General features: G+C 46.4%; 1 protein-coding gene across 1 annotated transcript; it reads left to right on the top strand.

The window, feature by feature from the left end:
• Positions 1–19,739: 19,739 nt before the first annotated feature.
• On the top strand, positions 19,740–22,513 carry LOC308186197 (interferon alpha-2-like). Its single transcript, XM_080575235.1, has 2 exons — positions 19,740–20,323; positions 21,778–22,513. The coding sequence occupies exon 1, from the start codon at positions 19,768–19,770 to the stop codon at positions 20,320–20,322; it is 555 nt and encodes a 184-aa protein (XP_080431361.1). The 5' UTR covers positions 19,740–19,767; the 3' UTR covers position 20,323; positions 21,778–22,513.
• The last annotated feature ends 1,397 nt before the right edge of the window (positions 22,514–23,910 follow it).

Genomic DNA, 23,910 nt, shown 5'->3' with positions numbered 1-23,910 from the left:
GCAGTCATAGCACGGCATGGCAGTTTGCGCGGCAGTTCGTGTGATTAGGTCACAGTGGTGAGCTTCTGTGAGAGACCGGTCACGGAAACTGGTTGGCAAAAGGCCATGCATGATCACACTTGGCAAAAAGAAGGTGGGGACCCAAACTGAGCTTCTGAAAAAGTCCAGTCTCAGGCTGCAGGGGGTGCTGAGGGCAGCTGCAGAGATAGCAATTGCATGAGATGTGAGCAGGTGGAAGTACCTGCTCAGCATCGTAGTTGAGCTCCAAGAAGAGGTGCAAAAACTGAGGGGCATCTGGAATACAAAGAGAGAGAATGGTGGTGCCAAGCTCTGGCCTCTTCTGAACAAGAAAAGGCACCAGGAATTCCCCAACGAGAAGGGAATGCAGTATCTGTCCCTCAGCAGACACAAGGCAGAAGCTGCAAAGATGTGAACGACTGGAAACAAGTCCAGACTTGAGGTGGCAGGAGAAATCCGCCTTCACCCATCTCACCCTATCATGTACACCTGAGCAACAGGTACTAGGCCCTGGAGGCTGAAAGGCAATTGATGGATGGAGAAAGCAATGATTCCCCTGCACCAGAGATACTGCTAGGGTCAGAAAGGCTAACCCCCTGTATCACGACTGCAGACAGGAGGAAGAAAAGGTGGGGTTTAGTTGTGGTAATTCCATGGTAGGGGGAACAGAGGGTCCAACATACAGAAGGACCATCCTCTAAGGGAATTTTGCTGCCTTCCTGGGGCCTGGGTTACAGACGTCACCAGGAGACTTCCCGGCTTGATTTGATCCTCAGAGTATTACCCATTGCTGGTCCTACATCTGGGAGGAGAAATGGCAAAGCATAGTCCGAGAGCAATCAAAAGGGACTTCAGGGAATTGGGACAGATGATCAGGAACTTGGGTCCGCAAGTCATCTTCTCCATTCTCCCCAGTACTGACAGCAATGGGAACAGAAGGATACTATCCATTAACATGCGGCACTGTGACTGGTGTCATCGCCAAAATTTTAGGTTCTTAGGTAACAGGAAGCCTTACATGACACCAGGCTTGCTGGCTTCGGACGGGATTCATCTTTCCCAATGGGGGAAGAGGGTCCTTGGTCATGAGCTGGCAGGGCTCATTGGTGGGGCTTTAAACTAGATTTGATGGTGGAGGGGGATATCATCAGGGATGCTAGCGGTAAGGTACAGGATGACATGCCATCCCGCTCACGCCAGCTGAACACCAGAGCCAGCAAAGGATGCCCAGAGCCTAGAGAGGGAACAGAGCTTAACAGGAGAGCTGCTGTAGGCCCACACGGACGAGTTATAGTTGCCCCATCCAGAAAGGCAGATGCATTGGGAGCCCAACTCAAATGCCTCTACGTAAATGCACGCAGCATGGGGAATAAACAAGGGGAACTGGAGTTGTGCGTGCAGTTCCAGGTCTGTGATCTTGTCGCAGTTCCTGAGACAGGAGGGGACAGCTCTCATGACTGGAATGTGGCCATGGACAGCTTTATGCTTTTTAGGAAGAACGGGCCAGGAAGGTGAGGTGCTGGAGTTGCTCTTTGCATGAGTGAGCGACTGGAATCTATGCAGCTCTGCCTGGGGGGTCGAAGTGCAAGTCAAGAGCCTCTGGGTGAGGATTAAAGGGCAGGACAGCAGGGGTGACATCGTGGTGGTGGGTGTTTACTACAGGCCGCCGGATCAGGAAGAGGAAGTGGATGAGGCCTTCTACAGGCAGCTGCAAGTTGCCTCGCATTCACAGGCCCTGCTTTTTTTGCAACCCTGGATTTCAAGAGAGCAAACTTTGACCTCTTCAGGGACCTAATTGGAGGACTCCCTTGGGCCAGGGCCCTAGAGGAAAAGGGGGCCCAGGAGAGTTGGCTAATAGTCAAGCACCACTTCCTCCAAGCTCAGGATCCATGCATCCCTACAAGGAAGGAGACAAGCAAGGGGGGCAGGAGACCTGCGTGGATGGGCAATGAGCTCTTGGGAAAACTTAAACAGAAGAAGGAAGCGTACATGATGTGGAAGAAGGGACAGACCACGTGGGTGGAATATAGGAACATTGTCAGAGAATGCAGGGATGCAATGAGGAAGGCTAAGGCCTGCTTAGAATTAAATTTAACAAGAGACATCAAGGATAACAAGAAGAGCTTCTTCAAATACATCAGCAGTAAAAGGAAGACCAAGGAAAACGTGGGTGTGCTGCTAAATGAGGCGGGTGCCTTGGTGATGGTGGATACAGAGGAGGCGGAATTAGTGAATGCCGTCTTTGCTTCAGTCTTCACTGCTACAGCTAGCCCCCATGCACTACCGGAAACAAGAGAGAAAACCTGGAGAGAGGAAGACTTTCCCCTGGTTGAAGAGGATTGGGTTAGAGGTTATGTAGGCAAGCTAGACACCCACAAATCTATGGGCACCAATGGGATGCACCCAAAGGTGCTGAGGGAACTGGCAGGCGTTATTGCTAAGCCACTCTCTATCGTCTTCAAAAGGTCTTGGAGAACAGGAGAGGTGCCTGAGGACTGGAAAAAAGCCAACATTACTCCAGTCTTCAAGAATGTGAAGAAGGAAGACCCAATAAACTACAGGCCAGTCAGCCTCACCTCCATCCCTGTAAAGGTGATGGAACAGCTCATCCTTGAGGCTACCTCTAAGCACATTGAAGAAAAGATCAGGAGCAATCAACATGGATTCATCAAGGGGAAGTCATGTTTAACCAACCTGATAGCCTTCTATGATGAGACGACTGGCTGGATGAATGAGGGGAGAGCTGTGCATGTTGTCTACCTTGACTTCAGCAAGGCTTTCGACACTGCCTCCCATAACATACTCCTGGGCAAGCGCCGGAAGCGTGGGATCCATGAGTGAACAGTGGGGTGGATAGAGAACTGACTGGATGGCAGAGCTCAGAGAGTTGTGCTCAATGGTGCTGAGTCTAATTGGAGGCCTGTGGCTAGGTGACCCCCCAGGGCTCAGTACTGGGTCCAGTGCTATTCAACTTACTCATTGATGACCTGGATGAAGGGACAGAGTGTACCTGCAGCAACTTTGCAGACAATACAAAGCTTGGCAGAGTGGCTGACACACCAGAGGCCTGTGTGGCCATTCAGAAGGACCTGGACAGTCTGAAGAGTTGGGCGGAGAGGAACCTCATGAGGTTCAACAAGGGCAAGTGCAGGATCCTGCAACTGGGGAGGAATAACCCCAAGCACCAGTACAGGTTGGGGGCTAACTTGCTGGAGAGCATCTCTGTGGAGAGGGACCTTGGAGTTATGGTGGACAACAAGTTAACCATGAGCCAGCAGTGTGCCCATGTGGCCAAGAAGGCCAGTAGGATCCTAGCCTGCATCAGGAAGAGTGTGGACAGCAGGTCGAGAGAGGTGATCCTCTCCCTCTACTTAGCTCTGGTGAGGCCACACCTGGAATACTGCGTGCAGTTCTGGGCTCCCCAGTACAAGAGGGACACAGAACTTCTAGAGATGGTCCAGCACAGAGCCACAAAAATGATTAAGGGATTAGAGCACCTGTCCTATGAGGAAAGACCAAGTGATCTGGGCCTGTTTAGCTCAGAGAAGAGGAGTTTGAGAGGGGATCTTACCAATGTCTCCAAATACCTGAGGGGACAATATAAACAGGATGGGGTCAAACTCTTCTCAGTGGTGGCCAGTGATAGGACAAGGGTTAATGGGTATACATTGAACCACAGGAGGTTTCATCTCCATATGAGGAAGAACTTCTTTTGTGGATGACACACAAAACTAAATGTTGATGTGAAGCTCATCTGTTTGCCCTCTTTGTTGTAGGAGTGAGAGAAAATTCAGGATTGCTTCTTCTTCTACTTTTATTCTTTCCCTATGGAGGAAGAGTGGTCCAGAGGGTTGGTGGTAGAGGGATGGGTTGACTCAGAGTTCATGTGGCAAAGCAGAAATGAAGACAGAGCCATTTCTCCTAACCTGCTCTTGAGTTTGGAATCCAGTCTGTAAAGAATTCTGGCAGTATGTGGCTTTATTTTGCTCAGCCAATTTTTAGTAGCAGGTGTTGGAACTTTCTGAAGTGCCATGTAACACAGAACAAGTACTACTCCTTTACAAGTTAACAATGGAGTTAAAGGGAGAAATGTTCAGCTTTTGCTCTCCTTGGAGCATTAGGGTGTCTGAACTTTGAAAGAACGTTTTGGTATTCCGTAGGATGAGGAGAGTCTGTTCAGTTTTGCTAGTATAACCTCCTATGTCTGAATTCTAAGAGAAACCAAATATCAGCTAGCATCCACAGAATAGACTTTGGTCTTGGAATGGCCAGCTTTCTCTATGCCATGATAGAATGCGTAAGACAAAGTAGCTCTTTCTTTATTGTCTTATTTTGTTGGGTTCTGGATTAGTTAAGTTATATTTTGTGACATAACTCAGTAGAGCCAAACTTAAAAACTATTTGCTCCTGTGCTGCTCAACATGCGTAAGTTCATTGCTGCTATTAAAGAAAAAAAAAAAAAAAAAGAAAGAAATTGCACTTGCTTAAGCAGCACTGAATTTTCTTTGTTAGTTCCCCTTGAACATGGTTGTAGGCTGGAATTTTAACAGGGGGTTTCAAACCTGTTTCATTTCATTTAATTCCAGGGAATGAAATTCAGTTTGGTCTCCACAGCATAAAAAGGGTGTTCAGGTACTTGAAGGTGTCCATAGGAGGGCAGTAGGGCCGGCAGGAGGCCCAGAGGGCATGCCCGTGAGGAGAGGCTGCGCACACTCGGGCTGATCAGCCTGGAGAAGAGGAGGCTGAGAGGCGACCCCATGGCTCCCTGCAGCTCCCTGAGGAGGGGAAGCAGCAGGGAGGTGCTGATCTCTGCTCCTGGTCACTGATGGCAGGGTGCGTGGGCAAGGCACAGAGCTGTGCCAGGGAAGGGCCAGGCATTAGGAAACATTTCTTTGCTTTTCAAGATAGTGGGCTGTTTGTTTATATTGGATTTTATTGGATTTAATTGGATTAAAATCCAATTAATTAAGATCGAATTAATGGATTTGATGAATAGCTGGACATAATATTTTGCAGACAAAATTAAGATACTAAGAATATCCTTGAGGTTCTTGTACCAGCTGAAGAGAGGGATGCAAGTTTTTACTGTTCCAAAGAAAATAGTTTGTCTAAAAGAAAGGCTTGTGCAAAGAAAGGCTTGTGCTCGGTGCCCCTCATGATCTTAGGGAGCCTTTCTCCTCTTCACGGCACAGAGAAACCAAACTCTCTCCCAGCTGATGTCCCCTCCCCTTCAGCTACAGGAGTGCTGTCTCTGCAGGGCAAGGGCACAGAATCACAGAATCATTTAGGTTGGAAGAGACCTACAAGATCCCCTAGTCCAACCTCTGACCTAACACTAACAAGTCCTCCACAGAGGCTGGCGAGAGGAATACTAAATGGCTGCTGCTACACACAGCCCTGTGGAGGACACACCAATACAAGAGGAGTTTCTTCTCAAGTACTACATGGTCAGCCTCTAGCCAGGGGCTGCTGGTTGTACTTCTCTACTGCAAGGGACCTTCTCCTGGCTGGGTCTGACGTAGCTGTTTCACGTGTGTACATATGTCTGTCGGGTGCAGATTCATGGGAAGATAATGGAAACAAATGCCATTGGGCAGGAACATTTGGGGACATTCTAGAAACAAGAATTAAAAACCAAACACAGAGCAGTGGGATGTGTCAGTTAATGTGATGCAGAGCACTACTGTTTCGTAGGCTTTCTCCAAGCAGCCTATTTCTGCCTGACACAGAAATTCCTCACTTTCACTCTGACCCCGAGTGTTCTCCGAACGTAACTAAAGGAGACAACGCTGCCATAAGAGACACATAAAAGACATTTAGTCTTTTTGTTAGTAATAGAAGATGAAATAATTTAATATTGCTTAATATGTTACATTTGCGATGTACTGTTCCGGGGCTGCGCTTGGAAGATACAAAATATATGTGCAAGGGTAGCATGAGAGAATAAACCGATTCATGATGAGGAGTAAGGAGGATTAAAAGAATGCCCAATTTGCAAGACATCTAGATAACTGGGGTCTCTTGGACCCTGGGAACTGGATCAAACCAACCTTGCGGTTTGGACTTAGACCGAGGGCTCAGAGAGCATGCGTAAGAAGAAAAGTTTAAAAAGTTCAATTCTGATGAAGACATCTTACTTCATCCCAATGACCACCCGGACGACCACCAGAGAGTAGTATGCAAGCGCAGAAGGACTGATAATTACCATATGAAGCGAGGCTAGGTGGAGCTAGGAAATGAACATGCATAGATGAGTTGTGAAACATAATGCATATACAATATCTTAGGAGATAAAAGAGAACTAAGAGAACGAATCAGACGAAGTTAGATTTGGGCAGGCATGCCCCTAACTTCCGGCGCCTAATAAAGCACCTTCATATAATCACTTTGTGGATTATGTGTCTTCATGAACGCTAACATTTTGGCACTCCAGGTGCCCGCACCTTGTCCCAGGATGGCGTTGCTGCCAGTCACTATCTGGAGGCCATGATTCCTCACAGCAATGCCCCCTTCCCCTCAGAGGGCGCCGTGGCTCTGCTTTTGCCTGTGCAGCCCCTGGTGCTGGAGGCAGGCTGGCACCGCAGGGCCAGGGCCAGGTTTAGGCCCTCCTCTGGCCACACCCTCACCTTATGGTGCCCTCCCTACTCACAGGGTCTGGCCTCCATCTCTGCCCAGCCCGAGCCGCACAGGGGACTCTGGGTGGAGGGGGCCCACACTGGGTTAGGTGGCGGGGGGGGCACTGAGGGGATCCGAGAGGTGTGAGGAGGCCCTCAGGAGCACAGGGAGGTGTGGAGGGTGCCTGCCATTGACCTGCCCAGGCATTCATTCCCTGAGCATTGGAGGAGGAAACCTGCTGGCCCGTTCAGAGTGGTGGGTTGGTGGTGTCTGCTGCTGAGCCAGCTGGACACTGCTGTGACCGGCTCAGGGCAGCCCCCAACTCCTCCTGCGCTGCCAGCACGCCACCCCTCCCCACCCTGCGCACTCCCACAGCACTGCCAGTTGCGATCAGCATGAGGCCAACACCCGCCTGAACAGGTGAAGGGGGTTGAGACTGAACGGGCACCCGCAGGGCTGTTCCCTCTTCCCCCCACCGCGGGCTGAGGGGTGGAATGGTAAGAGCAAACGCAAGACGACCTGATGGCTGTTATAAAGACAGTTTAGTGAGTGAAGGAAAACAGGGAAGAAAAAAAAAAAGAGTGCGATGGCAGACACTCAGCACCTACCACAAGCAGGCCACTGCTCAGGCAATCTCCAAGCAATGGCCAATTTGGAAGGACTAAAACCGCAGTCTCACTGAGCAAGACATTAAATGGCATGGACTAGCCCTTTGGTCGTTTTGGGTCAGCTGTGCCAGCTCTGTCCTCTCCCAGCTTCTTGCCTACCCTGAGACTACGTTCCTCAGTGGGCACACTGAGAAACCAGGGAAACCTGGCGCTCGGGAAGCACTGCATTGTTTAGCAGTAGTTGAAATTACTACGGTGTCATGAACCGTGCTCCTCCTGGTGGAGGAGCTCGTGCTGTCCCAGTGGCTGTGTGCCCGTGGGAGGCGCGCTTTTTCTGGGGATTGGTGTGGGGCTTTTGCTGTGTGTCTTTGCCCTGGGTCAGCAACATTGCTGTAGCTGAAGGGGAGGTGACATTAGCTGGGAGAGAGCTTGGTTTCTCTGTGTCCTGGGGAGGAGAAAGGCTCCCCCAAGACCACAAGGGGCACTGAGATCCCCAGCAAGGAGAGGAGCTGGCAGCAACCCAGCAGGGGCAGAAACCAGGACCTGCAAGGTTCCTCAGAGCAGGTAGGAGGGAGGTTTGTTACTCCTGGAGACATGAGTTGTCCCTCTGTGCTCCACTGCCAGGCAGCTGGCTCTCAAGGGCATAACCACAGCCCTGCCCCTGCCCCTGGAAGGCTGTGAATAGGCCCAGCTCCCTGCAGGAGTCTGACTCATTCCCTGACAGGTGTCAGGGGATGAACATGAGGGGCACCGAGATCCCCAGCAAGCAGAGGAGCTGTCAGCACCCTGTCAGGGTTTGTTAATCCTGGAGACATGAGTTGGTGGGCTGCACAAGCAGAGATATGGTGCGGCTGAACAGGACATGGCGGGGTTGCCAAGAGGGCTCGGTGCAGAGCAACAGCCATGGGTCTTCCCAGGAAGCCTACTGTGGGCAGGGAAGAAGTTCAGCTGAAAGCACTTCCAGGTTCCTCACTCAACTGCACTGGTGCTGCTGCTGGCACAGGCTCAGGGTGCCAAGGGAACATGGAGTGAGGTGCTGCCTGGCTGCTCTTGCTTCTGCCAGTTTTCACTGTGGTGGGGATATCTCCTGGGAGACTTCCTAAGACGTGCTTTCTAGCCAGCGCCTCCACACTTGCCGATTCAGCCTGCCTTAGCTCCCATGGCGTTGAGACGTTGCACAGCAGGGCTCTGTCATTTTCCTCCTACAGGTTCACATATGCTCAGAAGGCCCAGGGCATGATGCAGCGAGGCCAAGCCAGCTGCTCTTGTGACGCTGCAGAAATTCAGGGTAAGTTCTGCGCTGCCTCATTCTGCCAAGGCTTTGTAGGATGGTGCAGCAAGCACAGGGTACCCAAGTACTACAGGAGCTGCGAGGCCAAAGCCTCAAGCTGACCTCTTACCCAGGACATGCCATCAATGCAATGCCTGTGAGGGGATCCTGCCTGGCCCTTGGTGGCCCACTGCCGGGCTGCTAGCCCTCCAGGACATAACCACAACCCTGCCACAGCCCCTGCCCTTGCCCCTGCCACTGCCCCTGGAAGGCTGCGCATAGGCCCAGCTCCCCGCAGGGGTCTGACTCATTCCCAGACAGGTGTCCTTGGGAAGGATCCTCAGCCTTTTTTTTTCTGTATCTTTGCCAGGAATGGTCTTCTGGGTTGTATACACTCCAACTTCATCCCTGGTCTACCTCCAGGGACACCTCAGCACCAGCTTCTTCACTGTGTGAGTACTGCACCTCTCTGATGTGGCCATAGTGTCATGGATGACAGTGTGTTAGGGCAGGTACGGAAGGCTGCCGGTGCTCCCCACCAGGAGACTGTGGCTCTCACTGGCAGCAGGCTGGGTGCCGATAGGACTATGGCAGCTGCCTGGGAGAGAATGGGAGCCAAGTCCTCATACTCACACTTAACAGTAGACAAAACCTATCATCCAGGCCTCTGGCTGGGAAGTGAGGGTGTGGGGCTGTGAGAGTTGCAGTAGTGGAGCAGTAAATGGCTGCATCTGCTACGCCCTCCCAGTGGAGGATGTCCCAAAACAAGAGGTGTTTCATCTCAAGTATAACAAGGTCTGCCTCCGTAGCAGAGGAAAAATAAAGCACACTACAAAGCCTGACCAAGAGCTGCTTTCCCTTGGTAGACCTGCTTTCTGCCCTGGATTACTGCAACGCCTTTTCTGGAGGTGCTATTGGAAAAATTTTTTGGCAAGCTCTACTCATGGTGTTGAAGGTAGCTTAGAGAAAGCCTGGTGCTTGGGGGGATGCTCTGCTGGTTCTTTGTCAGTGGCTAACCTCCAAAATTGCTGCTTCTCAACGTGTCATTTCCTCTTTAAAGGGGTCTGCTCCAAAACCTGAGCACAGGGAACACCAGGACTCCCTTTCCCTTTTTCAGGAAAGAGATGACCAAAAGGAAGAGTAGGCTCTGCACGCTCCTTTGTCTGACCTTTGCAGCTGCTCTCAGTGAGTATTCGCCCGCTGCAAGCAGTAGCATGGATGCACTGGATGGGAGCTCCAGCAGGAGGGGGAGCCGCTGAAGCGCCTGTGGGGCCCTTCCCATCTCCCACTTCTGCCACTGAGGGAGCTCCTGCTGTCTGCAAAGAGATGCCACCTGGCCTGGGAGCCAACACAGAGCTGTTTCACAGCATTCCTTTTTTGACGCTCAGGGCAGGAGCTCCCATGGCCCCACAGGCCTGTTACCTGCATACCAGTCAGTGTAAAGAAGCTCTCCCCACCACGCTTCTCCTCCTGCCCCAAATCCCTTGCTTAGCCTGCAGGCCTGTGTGGGGAGGCTGTGGGTCCTTCTAACCTCCCTGGCAGCCAGGCAGAGACATCAGGAGCAAAAAGTCTTTGTGCTGTGGAGGTTGGAGGAGGTCTTCCTCTCTTGGGAAAACAAGTGCCAGATCGAGTCTTGAGGCCCAGCTCCCTGCAGGGGTCTGACTCATTCCCATGCAGGTGTCCTGGAGAAGTATCCTCAGGCTTTTTTTCTGCATCTTTGCCAGGAATGGTTCTCTGTATTTGTTACCGCCACACTCTTGCCCCAGTTTACCTCCAGGGACGCATCAGCACCAGCATCTCCACCGTGTGAGTCCAGTACCTGTCCAAAGTTGCCATAGAGTCGGGGATGCCAGTTGGGTCAGGGTAGGTAGGGGAGGCTGGCGGTGCTCCCCACTAGGAGGCCACGGCTCTCACTGGCACCAGCTTGGATGCTGCCAGGGCTGCAGTGTATCTCTGTGTGCATAGGTCATTGGCCAAAACCTCAGCCACCAGGGAGTTAACTTAAGCGTAGCTTAAGGAGTGTTTGGTGTCAGGGCTGGGCCCCTGCCGGGGGAGGCTTCACCACTGCTTTTACCGGCTTCTGGCTTGGCGGAGGTGGTATGGAGCTGCAGAGGCTGGTGAGAGGCATACTAAATGGCTGCTGCTACACACGGCCCTGTGGAGGACACACCAATACAAGAAGAGTTTCTTCTCAAATATTACACAGTCAGCCTCCTTAGCAAAAGAGAAGTCAGGTGGACCACAAAGACAGCCCAAGTGTGTCTTTCCCTGGTTAGGTTTTCACAGTTCTACCTGTTTGATTTCTTCCCAGAGGAGGAAAGCGAATTTCTGAGGGTGCTCTTTTCTGAGGGTGCTCTTGTAGCACTTCCTCTCAGCCCATTCTGCCTGACGTGCTGAAGCGGGCTGACAGGAATCCTGCACCTCTGGGGTCTGTTCTGTCAGTTCTTTGACAGCAGATGACTTCAAAAATTACTCATTCTCAGTTTGTAAGAGAAAATACCCCCTAAAGGGGTCAAACACACTTCTTGAGCACTGGTAACATCAGGAGTCTATCCTTTTCCAGTAAGATATTGTCACGCTGAAGAAGAGGACTATGACAGTCCTCTCCTTGATGGTCATAGGTGCTTTCAGTGAGTATTCACCTGCTGCTGTTATTAGTGTAAATGTGCTGGACGTATCAGCTGGAGTCACTGGAGCAGCCATGGGGCCAATCCAACTCAGAAGTGTACTGGTGGAACCAGAGACAGTGACAGGCAGGGCGAGACTGTTCGCAGTAGCACACATAGATACCCCATGTGCAGGAGTGGTCCACAGCCACATGGCCCACACAGAGGACACAGGGAAGGGAAGGGGTGGCAGGACAGGGATCAAGCACCAGCTGGTCAGGAGGTGGCAGGGAGGACAGCTAATACCTTGCTCTGCAGCAAAACATTCCCATGGCCCTGTTTCCCTTGGTATCAGGGATCCTGCCCACCCTGCTCTAGAGGCCAGGTGTGGGAGAAGGGAAGCAGAGAGAAAGCATCTCCTCAGCCAAGGCGGGAGCTGGTCCCAGAGCAGGGGCCAGGCTGGCAGAGGAAGACACTTGTAGACCACTGTGGCTCTTTCCAGCCCTGGAGTGACACTTTTCCTCTCTTTACTTTGCAGAACAAGACCCCCAGTGCCTTTCAGTATATGAAAAAAGTATATGTCATTCAGAGCAACTGGGGAAAAGCAGGGTATACCTGCATTTATTGGGTGCAGATTCATGGAAAGATAATCGAAAAAAATGCCGCTGTGCAGGAACCTTTCGGGACATTCTAGTAACAAGAATTAAAATTAAAAAACAAGAAAACAAACAAAAAAAACACCAACCAACCAACAAAAACAACAACAACAACAACAAAACCAGAGCAGTGGGATGTGTCTGTTAATGTGGTACAGAGTGCTGTCATTTCACCAGCCCTCTATGAGCTGCCAGTTTCTGCGTGCCTCAAGCAGAGGCCTTTGTCAGGCTTGCCACTTTTTGTGAGCTCCAGGGGTGTCTCCTAACCAAGCGAAAAGAGAGGATCAGCTATAGCCTTTCCTTGTCCTATGTGCCCTCCTAAGCACAGTCTTCTGCTCTGCCAGACACATGGCACCCTGGTGCTCTGGCCCAGTCTGTGGGAGACATGTGGAAGCACACACACATGTGAAGGCTTGTGCTATGTGTAAGGGCTGTGGGCAACCTTCATGCGGGTACCCAAACCTGAGAACTGGGCACTGGTGTTTCACAGTAGCTGGAAGCAGATAGGGCAGTCAGGACATGGGGGACTGTGGAGGTGTCAGGTGGCCCAAGGTTCCTCAGGTGTAGGGAGGTACTGGAGGAAGTCCTCACTGTGGTGTGGCTGGGAATACTGTTGGGACGTTGTGGTTTCAGGAGAACCAAATGGTCTGATGGCAACCTGGGGACACCTAGCCAGGACCAGGTGTGTTAGGTGGTACTGGCCATGTTATGAAAGGGATGAGGTATTTTGTCAGGGCGTGAAGAGTCCCCCACCATGCCCTAGGAACCCAAGTATATGGTGGGAAGCCAGCATGACACCACCACTTGGGAAGCAGAACCCAGCTGATGTGGAGCTTTTTTGAGGCACCACACAGGGGGACAGGTGAAGTCTCTCTCCATGCGTGTGCATGGAGGGGATGTCCACATGACTTTCCCCAAGTTAGCTGGAAGGAAAATGACAAATGGCATGGAGAGAGATCACCCACAAGGTAGTTGCAAGAATTCTTTAACAAGGGCTTTTTTTTTTTTCCTTTTTTTTTTTTCCCCCTGCATTTCTGGTATTTATTGCTTCCCAAAGTGGGACTTAACTAAGAAAGGAAGAGGAACCATCACAGTCCCCCTTTCATCATTTCCTCATCCATTTTATTTCCACTGCTGCTAGCTTGTGATGTCCAGATAACTTCTGGTAGTAGGAAAAATTCCTCCTCTAATTGTCTATATCACCCTTCCCATGAGGATTGTGCCAACAGAAGGAGGATGGCTTACTAGCCAGGGCCAGTTCTCAAAACTACATCCCTTTTAGTCTCAGCTGACAGATCTGCACACATCCTCCAAAGCATCAGATAGGTGGGAAGTGTTGCACGGGGTGTAGTGACCAAAGTGCAGAACCCAGCACTCAGCCATGTTGAACCTCATCCCATTGGCCTCTGTCCATCAACCCATCGTGTCCAGGTCCCTCTGCGGGGCCTTCCTACCCTCCAGCAGATTGACACTTCCCCCCAGCTCGGTGTCGTCTGCAAACTTACTGAGGGAGCACTCAATTCCCTTGTCCAAATCATCGTTAAGGAAGATGGGCCCCAACACCAGCCCCTGGGGAACACTACTCGTGTCCGATCGCGAGACAGATTTCACTCCATTCACCACCACTCCCTGGACCTGTCCGTCAAGCCAGTTTTTAACCCAGCAAAGAGTGTACCTGTCCATGCCGTGGGCTGCCAGCTTCTCTGGGAGAATACTGTGGGAGACCATGACAAAGGCCTTGTTGAATTCTAGGTAGACTACATCAACAGCCTTTCCCTCATCCGCCAGGCAGGTCACCTGGTCATAGAAGGAGATGAGATTGGTCAGGCAGGACTTGCCTTTCATGAACCCATGCTGACTGAGCCTGATCCCCTGGTTGTCCTGCATGTGTCGTGTGACTGCATTCAAGACCATCTGCTCCATCACCTTTCTTGGCACCGAGGTCAGGCTGACAGGCCTGTAGTTCCCCAGTTCATCCTTACAATACTTCTTATAGATGGGCATCACATTAACAAGTCATTCAGGACTTCTCCGGATGATCCTAACCACTGATAGATGATAGAAAGTGGCCCAGCAATCACATCCACCAACTCACTCACCCCCTTGGGTGCATCCCATTGGTGCCCATAGATTTGTGGGTGTCTAGCTTGCCTAAATAACCTCTAACCCAATCCTCTTCAACCAGGGGAAAGTCTTCCTCTCTCCAGGTTTTCTCTCTTGTTTCCGGTAGTGCATGGGGACTAGCCTTAGCAGTGAAGACTGAAGCAAAGACGGCATTCACTAATTCCGCCTCCTCTGTATCTGCCACCACCAAGGCATCCGCCTCATTTAGCAGCGCACCCATGTTTTCCTTAGTCTTCCTTTTACTGCTGATGTATTTGAAGAAGCTCTTCTTGTTATCCTTGATGTCTCTTGTTAAATTTAATTCTAAGCAGGCCTTAGCCTTCCTCATTGCATCCCTGCATTCTCTGACAATGTTCCTATATTCCACCCACGTGGTCTGTCCCTTCTTCCACATCATGTACGCTTCCTTCTTCTGTTTAAGTTTTCCCAAGAGCTCATTGCCCATCCACGCAGGTCTCCTGCCCCCCTTGCTTGTCTCCTTCCTTGTAGGGATGCATGGATCCTGAGCTTGGAGGAAGTGGTGCTTGACTATTAGCCAACTCTCCTGGGCCCCCTTTTCCTCTAGGGCCCTGGCCCAAGGGAGTCCTCCAATTAGGTCCCTGAAGAGGTCAAAGTTTGCTCTCTTGAAATCCAGGGTTGCAAAAAAAGCAGGGCCTGTGAATGCGAGGCAACTTGCAGCTGCCTGTAGAAGGCCTCATCCACTTCCTCTTCCTGATCCGGCGGCCTGTAGTAAACACCCACCACCACGATGTCACCCCTGCTGTCCTGCCCTTTAATCCTCACCCATAGGCTCTTGACTTGCACTTCGACCCCCCAGGCAGAGCTGCATAGATTCCAGTCGCTCACTCATGCAAAGAGCAACTCCAGCACCTCACCTTCCTGGCCCGTTCTTCCTAAAAAGCATAAAGCTGTCCATGGCCACATTCCAGTCATGAGAGCTGTCCCCTCCTGTCTCAGGAACTGCGACAAGATCACAGACCTGGAACTGCATGCACATCTCCAGTTCCCCTTGTTTATTCCCCATGCTGCGTGCATTTCCGTAGAGGCATTTGAGTTGGGCTCCCAATGCATCTGCCTTTCTGGATGGGGCAACTATAACTCGTCCATGTGGGCCCACAGCAGCTCTCCTGTTAAACTCTGTTCCCTCTCTAGGCTCTGGGCATCCTCTGCTGGCTCTGGTGTTCAGCTGGCGTGAGCGGGATGGCATGTCATCCTGTACCTTACCGCTAGCATCCCTGATGATATCCCCCTCCACCATCGAATCTAGTTTAAAGCCCCATCAATGAACCCTGCCAGCTCATGACCAAGGACCCTCTTCCCCCATTGGGAAAGATGAATCCCGTCCGAAGCCAGCAAGCCTGGTGTCATGTAAGGCTTCCTGTCGCCAAAGAACCCGAAATTTTGGCGATGACACCAGTCACGGTGCCACATGTTAATGGACGCTATCATTCTGTTCCTGTCGCTGTGCAGAGGGTCAGCTACAGCTTGGGGCAGCAGGGCAGATGGGCGAGAGAGGAGCTTGGGTCCCTTGGAAATACTCTTAAGGCTGCAGTTGGTTCCCTTTCCTCTCCCAGATGTTTCTTCTTCTCAGGACCATGCCCTACACTGGTTCTCTTTACTCCTTCAGCCCAGACTTGCACCTCCAGGAGCCAACTACCCTGCTCTGCTGCCTCAGAACTTTCTGCAGGGGACACTATTTGGTGTTCATCACCCTTGTGATGCTATAGAAAGGAAAAAATTGGCCTTTAAATGCATCATGCTAACAAACTGCCTGTGACCTGCCAAAATGGTCTGAGCTGAATTTTGCTATTTGTCTCTGTAACTGTAAAATTCCATCTGCCTCAGGTATTTTTGCGAATTTGCTTATATACTTGCCTCTCCTTTTTTTTTTTTAGGTTATTTTTCAGTGTTTTATCTATATATGGATTTATTTTTTTCCCATTTTTCTTTTATATACTCAAATATTTTTATGGCTTTTGTCATGGTATTCTCCAGGGCAGCCTTTATTCTGTTTAGATTTCAATAAAAGCTCTATTCCCATGCTTACCTATCTCTGATAGTGTCTGACTTTTTGTGATAAATAGAAGAGTTTTAAAATCGTTTTTATCTTGTGCATTTGCTTCTGTCAAGAAGCGTTTGAACAGTGCTCTCAGACATATGGTCTGATTTCTTGGGTGGTCCTTTGGGGACCTAGGAGCTGGACTCACTGATCCTTGTGGGTCCCTTCCAACTCAGGATAATCTATGATTCTATGACCTGTAATTTTTCTCAGTATAAAATGAGTGTGAGAGTTCCTCTATTTTATGAAAGCAGCTGTTGGTCATAGTCCGGTAATTCTTTAAAAATTTACTTACTAAAAAATGAAGGCCATGTGTACTCAGGAGTTTAAGTCTGAGTATTCCTACACAGCAAATGCCCATTCAGCCTGGTAAATCAAGGCACATCCAGCAAGGCAGCCAAAGACCCTGTCTATGCCCAGTGGTTTTGACTGCTCATGTAGCAAGATGCAAGAGCCTCAGTGAGGTCAAAAAGACACCCTTGGTGAGTGCTGGTGTCCAAGTTGTCAACACAAGAAATTAAATATACTCCAGTTAATTTAGTTTCTTACAAAATGGAGTTTAGGTCCTGCTCCTCTTTATGCAGAAAAAAAAAATGCTGGCAAACCCACAGTATATTTTATAAGTAGGGCAACAAATCTTTAGTGTCATAAAGGGAAATTGTAATATTTTATTTTTAACTTACCATGCTTCTAAAAGGTAGGTTTTGATAATTCCCTTTGCTGCTGCTTCATTGAGGACTGCTCTGTTAAATCTCTTTTCTGGTAAACTTTATTTGTAGTATTTTTTGTTAGTTATTAGTTAATGCCTCTATTTGTAGAATCGTATTTTATGAAACAATACTTTGCAAAAGCAAGCATCTACTACACAAATTACTTATGTGAATTACTCCAGCATAAGACAAAACAGTTACATGGTATGGCAAGTTGGGAAGGTCACATAGCTGAGTTAGATCTTATCTTCTTAATGCAGACTGTGATATTGATTGTGAATTAAATTGTAGCATGTAAGCTAAATTAACCATGTTTTAACCATTTAAAACTACCTAACGTATTCCTCATATGGCAGATTTTGTACATAAATTTCCTATCCTTATCCATCCTTGTGCAGCGGCTCCAGAGATGGTATTAATCATGTAAAATTCCCTTATTAAGATACTGTGTGTGGTGACAAGCTCAGCCTGTTTGGATTCCTTGGTGGCATGCTGACCTCTTAAAATCAGTGTGTTTTGAATGAGGTAAAGGAGAAAGGAAACTGAGAGTAGATGAAATGTTGAGAGGAACTAGTTGTTTTGATTGGAGAATCAGCGTTTCTATTCTGCAGGAATGTTCCCATGCATGGCTCCATTTGCCAGCATAAATGTAGCTTAGACTTAACGCTTGCCTTGGTGCCTGAGGTAAAAGACCCCATGTAATAAGGGACAGCAAATAGTCATCCCAAATATTCATTGCATTACACAAACTTCCTTTAGGGAAGTGAACTGTGGCAATTTGAAGGTGGTAGAAATTCACAGAATTGTGCATATTTTTTATCTCTAGTCTTACACTCCTGCAATGAATACATGCAGCAAGATGACCTTTTAAGACAGAGTTGCTTGCATGGAATCACAGATCAGGTACTCTTTTTACACGAATGATCTATTAGGTCTACTTGGAAATACAGTTGTGCTTTGAAAACCTATTTCCTCTTTTCATTCTAGGTTAGAGTGGGCTTTGCTTCAACCACAGAGAAATAACAAAAGCATTCTGTGCTGCAGCTTCATAGCACTCAGCTGCCTCTTCCAGTAATTACTTTTAATGAACTGTTTCTGAATTAAGCAATAAAGATGGATGATTAGAGAAGACTTTCATGAGTTACGCAATATTGTTACTCTGCACAGTACAAAAGATAAGAAACTGAGTGGGGAAGAACAATTTTTTGTTATAAAAGATACAAAGTGGGAACGGCATGTACAGCTCTTCGTACAAAGGGAAACCTGTAAAAAGTATTTTGGAAGAGGAAAGAAAGAACTTGTGTACCTGGGAGATATAATAAATGTGAACGAGTTTGTCTGTTTAACATCAGTAGAAGAATTAAGATCATATAATGATTATAGCATTGAAAAATATACTTGAGTTAACTTACGGAAGGTGCTGTAGTAGTATGAAACATTTTTCTTAAACTAGGTACATTTTTAATTGATCTAATGATGATTTTAATATGTACATAACTTCTACAGCTGTATTTTTGCATGTAATATGTCACCATGGCCATTTTGTATCTAATGACAGCAATGCACTTTACGCCTATTTTTCCAAGTATTGAACATTCCCACTAAGTGAAAAGATTTGGTCCCATTTTACTCACTTTATGTCCTGCTTTGGCTGTTCTTACCCTTTTTGTTTAATACTGCCATTCCAAAGTGATGACAGGGGATTCATTTGTTCTTCACAGTGGCAGTACATCCAACTCAAGCTTGCTTAAGTAACAGGAGGAAATCAAAGTAACAGGAGGAAATCAAAAGATTTTCCTCATGCGAACAATTGCGTTCATCTTAATTTATAGCATTTCAAAGCCTCCCAAATACATATGTGCTGAACACAAAGGAAGCCCTAAAACAGTACCATAAATCTGCTCAGAGTGATTACCAGACTAAGAATGAAGCCAGCCACATAGTGATGGGTGGCATTGCAACAGCTGCACAGAAATACAGAGCCAGATCTCAGACTAAAAAATCAGTTTATCTGGACGTCTTGATCCAGATGATCCACTTGCCTTTGTAGGCTGCCTTTGTAGTGAGCTATGTTTGTACAGAAGGCTTGGAGAAACAGCTAAATGTTAATTTAAGACTTGCTTTCATCAAAATAAAATCAAAGGCAGGAGCAAGATTTCACAATGTGCTGTGATAGTGCTGACCTATTCTACTATATGGCTAAAGAAAGCAAATGGCTGAATTTTAGAGCATTTTTTGTCTCTGTGTTTGTTCTCTCTCCATTTAACATAAGAATTCAGACTTGTGCACTACTGGCATTGATATTATTACTCAATTGATCATATGGAGAAAAAAGTGTGTCTTATCCAAGTATCTAACATGTTTCCATGTGAATATTTGTATTCTCATGGCACTTACAGTCTCTAAAAGGCCCCGTATAATTACCATCATACATGTGTCAACATACATATAGTTATATTAATACTAATACACATATTTTTATATATACATGTCTTTTAGTGATATATTCAAAGGACTATTGTCCTTTGAATTTAAACGGATGAAAGGTGAAGAGAAAGACAATAATTTCCCTGAATAAAAATAGGTAGAGAAAGCTCAGCTGAATTTTGGGAGTGTAAATCCTGTCAAGGAGAGAGGCTAACAGTAGTTCTTGGCAGGTCCCTGGCCCATCATTGACAGTGTTGTGTTTCAACATGTTTTCCCACTGCTAAAATATTAAGAAACTAAGGATATTTCTCTAACATATTCTTTTAAATTCTCAGTACAGTTACCACAGAATTTTTGAGGAAGAGGGATCTAAGATACACATACAGCCTAAGATATACATAACATTCTATAATCCAGCTGAAATAAAAAGAAAGTGGCAAAAAAAAGACAATGAAGTCATAAAGCAGAAAATGAAAGTGGTAAGTGTCAAAAGCATACACAAGGGGGAAGACCTTAAAAACCAAAAAATGATGAAAGAAAACTTCTCCTACAGAATAATTAAATTTCAAGATTTTGAAGAAACAGAGACGCCTATTAATAACCTTCAAAGCAATCCAGCCTGTCTCTTAGGATTCATACACAGGAAAGGAGAAGCATAGCAGCTTATCTGTACCATGAACACTTTTGGCTTGGTACAAATTGGCCTCATTCTGTTGTGCACCACCACCATGTCAAGTCTTAACTGTAATCACCTTCCTTTACAGCAAAGAAAAGTGATTGAGAACAGCCTGCAACTTTTGGACAAAATGGGCAAAAAGTTTCCTCAACAGTGTCTAAGAGAGAAAATGTCCTTCAGATTTCCTGAGCAGGTTTTAAAGCCCAAACAGAAAGAAACTGTCAAAATGGCCATTGAAGAGATCTTCCAACACATCTTCTACATCTTTAGCAAAAATCTAACTCTAGCTGCCTGGGATGGGGCAGCTCTAGAACAATTCCAAAATGGACTTTATCATCAAATTGAGCAATTGGAGGCATGTGTAACCAAGAAGCAGACCCAGTATTTTTGGAGTAAAGAAGTCAACAGGCTGAAACTGAAAAAGTATTTCCAAAAGATAGACTGTTTTCTTAAAGACAAGCAACACAACCTGTGCTCCTGGGAGATCAGCCGTGCAGAAATGAGGAGATGTCTTCAATTGATTGATAAAGTCGTGAGGAAGCTTTACAACTAAGGTACAAAGATTTTGATCTGTTATAATTTAGCTTTAAAATTAATTACATTTAATATTTTTTCTATGGTCTATCTTGTGTAAAAGCTTCTAGCCCTCTTTAATCATATTTAAATGATTGTGCTGCTAATATTTATTTTTGAAAATGTAATATATTATTCGATGTCAGTTTATTTGGTGAGCAAGATGTATATACTACCTATAAAATAATCTGTATGACTTTTCAGTGAGGGTTACTCCATAGGAAAGGATGATAATTATGACAAATAAGGTTATTGCATGGTGTTTTCTGCTGTGAAAATGTGCTGTTCCTTTCCATCTCTATTTCACTGATATACAGAGAATCATTTATTTGTGAAAGGACTACACATCATCGCTTTAGAGGAATTACTAGATTTGTACTGAATGAGTCCTCATCAAAAATAAAGTAGTGTATTGTTTATTTAAATGGGCCTGGTTTAGGTAGATACTATTTATTATTCTTTCAAGTGCTGTATGCTCTTTTCTAAGAATGTATCTTTTTATACATTTGGTCCATTCTAAGTTTGCTTTGTTCAAAGAGGTAAAGTAATTCTAGAAGGAATTGTCCACACAATAAATTGTTTGCAATAACTATAGCTTCTGCACTAACTTCTCAGTTGCATACTCTTACTTTTAATTAAAGTACCTTTCCTTCATCTAACTTTCTGGGGAGAAGGCTTTCTTTCCATCCTGCTATGTTTCCAATTCACTTTAACTGCTTTCTCAAATTTGATTCCATTCCAATTCACTTCCATTCAGTACTGTCCTTTATTGTTGCTTGAAATCTACTGCCTCGTTCCCTTTGCTCATAAACTGACCCACAGAAACATGTATTCCAGCAAATTTTCCCCCCAAACCACAGAGCCTCGATTAGCAATATAAACAAATTCCTTGAAATAACCAGCTTATACTTGGCAAAAGTCCACTGATTTCTGCAAGGCCAAATCAGGATTTTACCCTTGCGAAATTGTCCCTGGTTAACTCCATTTCAAATGATTGTGTTTTCCCTAGTTTCTTGCTATTTGTTAGTCAGAGGGAGAAGAGTTACATCCAGGCTGTGTTACCAATTGAATTATGGTAAAAAGATGTTTAAAAAAAAAAAAAAAAAAGCTGCTATTTCCCGTAGCCAAAGCTGATGAACTCTGGACACAGGCTTCTGGTTCCAGCATAAAGAAACAGGGCGGAGTTGGCATGGCCATAGTTCCCAAGGAAAGGAAATGTCAGTCACAAAGGGCTGACATTGCTAGGGGTTGCTTCTAGCATCTAGCGAGGAGCCACTTTAAAGTTTTCCCTGGTCTCTAGCCATTTGAAGTAGTAGTATTATTCAAAGCACTGATAATGCAAGGGTGAATCTATACAAAAATGGACTGGTAAGAGCTATAGCAATGGTAGTCCAGATGTCATGTACCATATCTGTGACACAGGTCTCTTTTGCAGGGTATACCTGCCCTCCTCTCTGCCAGCATGGATGCGAGGTAAAGGAAGTGTTGAGAGCAACGGATACCAGGTCTGAAGCTGAAATACCAGACAACCTGATAACAACTTCACCATGATCCAGAATAACCGGAAAGACTAAAGGGAAAAAGAAAAGAATCAGAGCCATTTTTCTGCCTGGTGAGATCCCACCAGACGTATTATAGCCTGAAGTGTATTTCTTGTGCTTTGTAACTAACAGTACTTGGAACGTCTGTCAGACTGTTAGAAATCTGATTTCCACTGCTTGGTTTTTGGTTTTGTTTTTGTTTTGGGGTGGCTTTTTGTTTGTTTATTCGTTTGTTTTTGCACCTCTGCAAGCCCGTGCTATAAAAGGACATTCAGCCTATTGAGCTTTCTGGTTCTGATATCCTAGGTGACTTCTGAAATGCAGTAAACCCATATTGAAACAGCCCCATTTTTACTGAAACTTAACACGAAATATTTTCAACTGCCCTCTCATGAAGGATCCCAGGGTTTTCTGCCTCACTTGCTGGAAGTGGGAAGATGTTAAATCACGGATCACTGATTGTTCAGAAAAGCTCATCCCCCAAAACTTCCTTTATGGTTCATAACTATCCTTAACAATCTCATCATCAAGTGAAAATATGTTTTGAAGTATTTCAGCCAACAGGGCACTTTACAGTGCAGGAAACAACAGAATGGGCACTAGAGGGCAAAGTGAGATTAAAGACAAGTGTAAGAACTGCAGGTGAATGTTTTGAATGAATAAATGAATAAAAACGAATATTTTAGCAAGACGTCATTTCAACTTTTTATGATTTTTTTATGACTGTGTTGCTTATCAATAAATTGCTATTGGGTTCACAGAAGGGACTTTAAAGAAATGAACAGTTTTTGAGGAAAGGAAGAGGATCTCAGAGACAATGGCTCATAAACCAGCATTTGATTTCATTTACTTTTCAGCTGTGAGGTAGTAGAAATTGCTTGTAGTGAGACAATATCTAAAAGACCCTCAAGCACAGGGACTCTGGAACAGACACGGGTGCTGAACAAGTAAAAGAGAAAAAGCAAATACCAGGCAAGCCTTTACAATATTTCTTTGGTTTATTCTTACTTTTTAAAGAAGGATAAAGAGTCTTTAAGGTAAAGAAAGAAAGGTAAAGATCTTCTCTCTCCCTTGCCATTATAATGTTCTGGAGAGAGCTGTATTTTGTCACCGTTGTGGTACCAGGTTAGCTGTATGTGATGCCCTTGGCCAGCTGAAACTCTCCAGTATTTCTTCCACTTAGTATTTTTTTCTAGAAACTAAAACATATGCAGCAAAATATAATTTTCGACATAAATTATTTTCAAATGGAAATGAATAAAATAGTGAACACAGAGTCTCAAATCCAAGTAGAAAATTAAACACAGATAAAACAAAATCTTTCCGGGCTAGGACTGCTCATAGACCAAAAAGCATAAGACTTATGCACCAGTCCCAGTCCCAGTCCCAGTCCCAGTCCCGTTCCCAGTCCCAGTCCCAGTCATGGCTGTTTTTCATAGCTAGTCCCGCAGCATCTTGTTTACATGTGCGCTGCTGCACTTTTAGGGAAACTTCATCAAAATTGATAGGGTTTCATCTATGTAGAGGCTGTTTTCTGGAATGGATTTACAGGATTGGGTTCAAAAGCTTTGTATCCAACAAGAACCTTCACAATAGCTACAGCAGAACTAAAGAATGCTTATTCCAGACTTTACTCTGGAAAAAATTATTCACAAGTCACAGTCAAATACAGCTGTCCAAAGCAATTTTTCCATGGATTTGGTGTGCTCTGCTAGCTCTGGCTTTACTTCTTTTTTAAATTTAAAGAGAGAGAGAGAAAAAAACAAGCCAAACCAAACCAGAAAAACAACAATGCAAAACAGAACAAAAGCCTGCGGAAGTAATTTCCCAGTCATCCACGATTAGCCCTTGCTGCTAGGAAGGACAGCAGGAGTCCTCCTTCAGAGCAGCTGTAGGGAAGTTGCAGCAATGGCTGTGGTGGATCAAGCGGACCGACACCAGCGTTGAGGGGTGTGGGCTAGGAAAGGATCAGGAACGGCTCATGAGGAGATGAACTTTGCTTTAGAAAGTTAATGTAATGCAAAAAA

This window comes from Anser brachyrhynchus (genome assembly GCF_964034855.1).
Source record: "Anser brachyrhynchus genome assembly, chromosome: Z".
NCBI lineage: Eukaryota > Metazoa > Chordata > Aves > Anseriformes > Anatidae > Anser > Anser brachyrhynchus.
This window is presented reverse-complemented; position numbering and strand designations above follow the sequence as displayed.

What these genes read in the sequence shown, in the direction of transcription:
- LOC308186197 (XM_080575235.1), top strand. Translation starts at nt 19,768, where the DNA reads ATGAACACTTTTGGCTTGGTACAAATTGGCCTCATTCTGTTGTGCACC.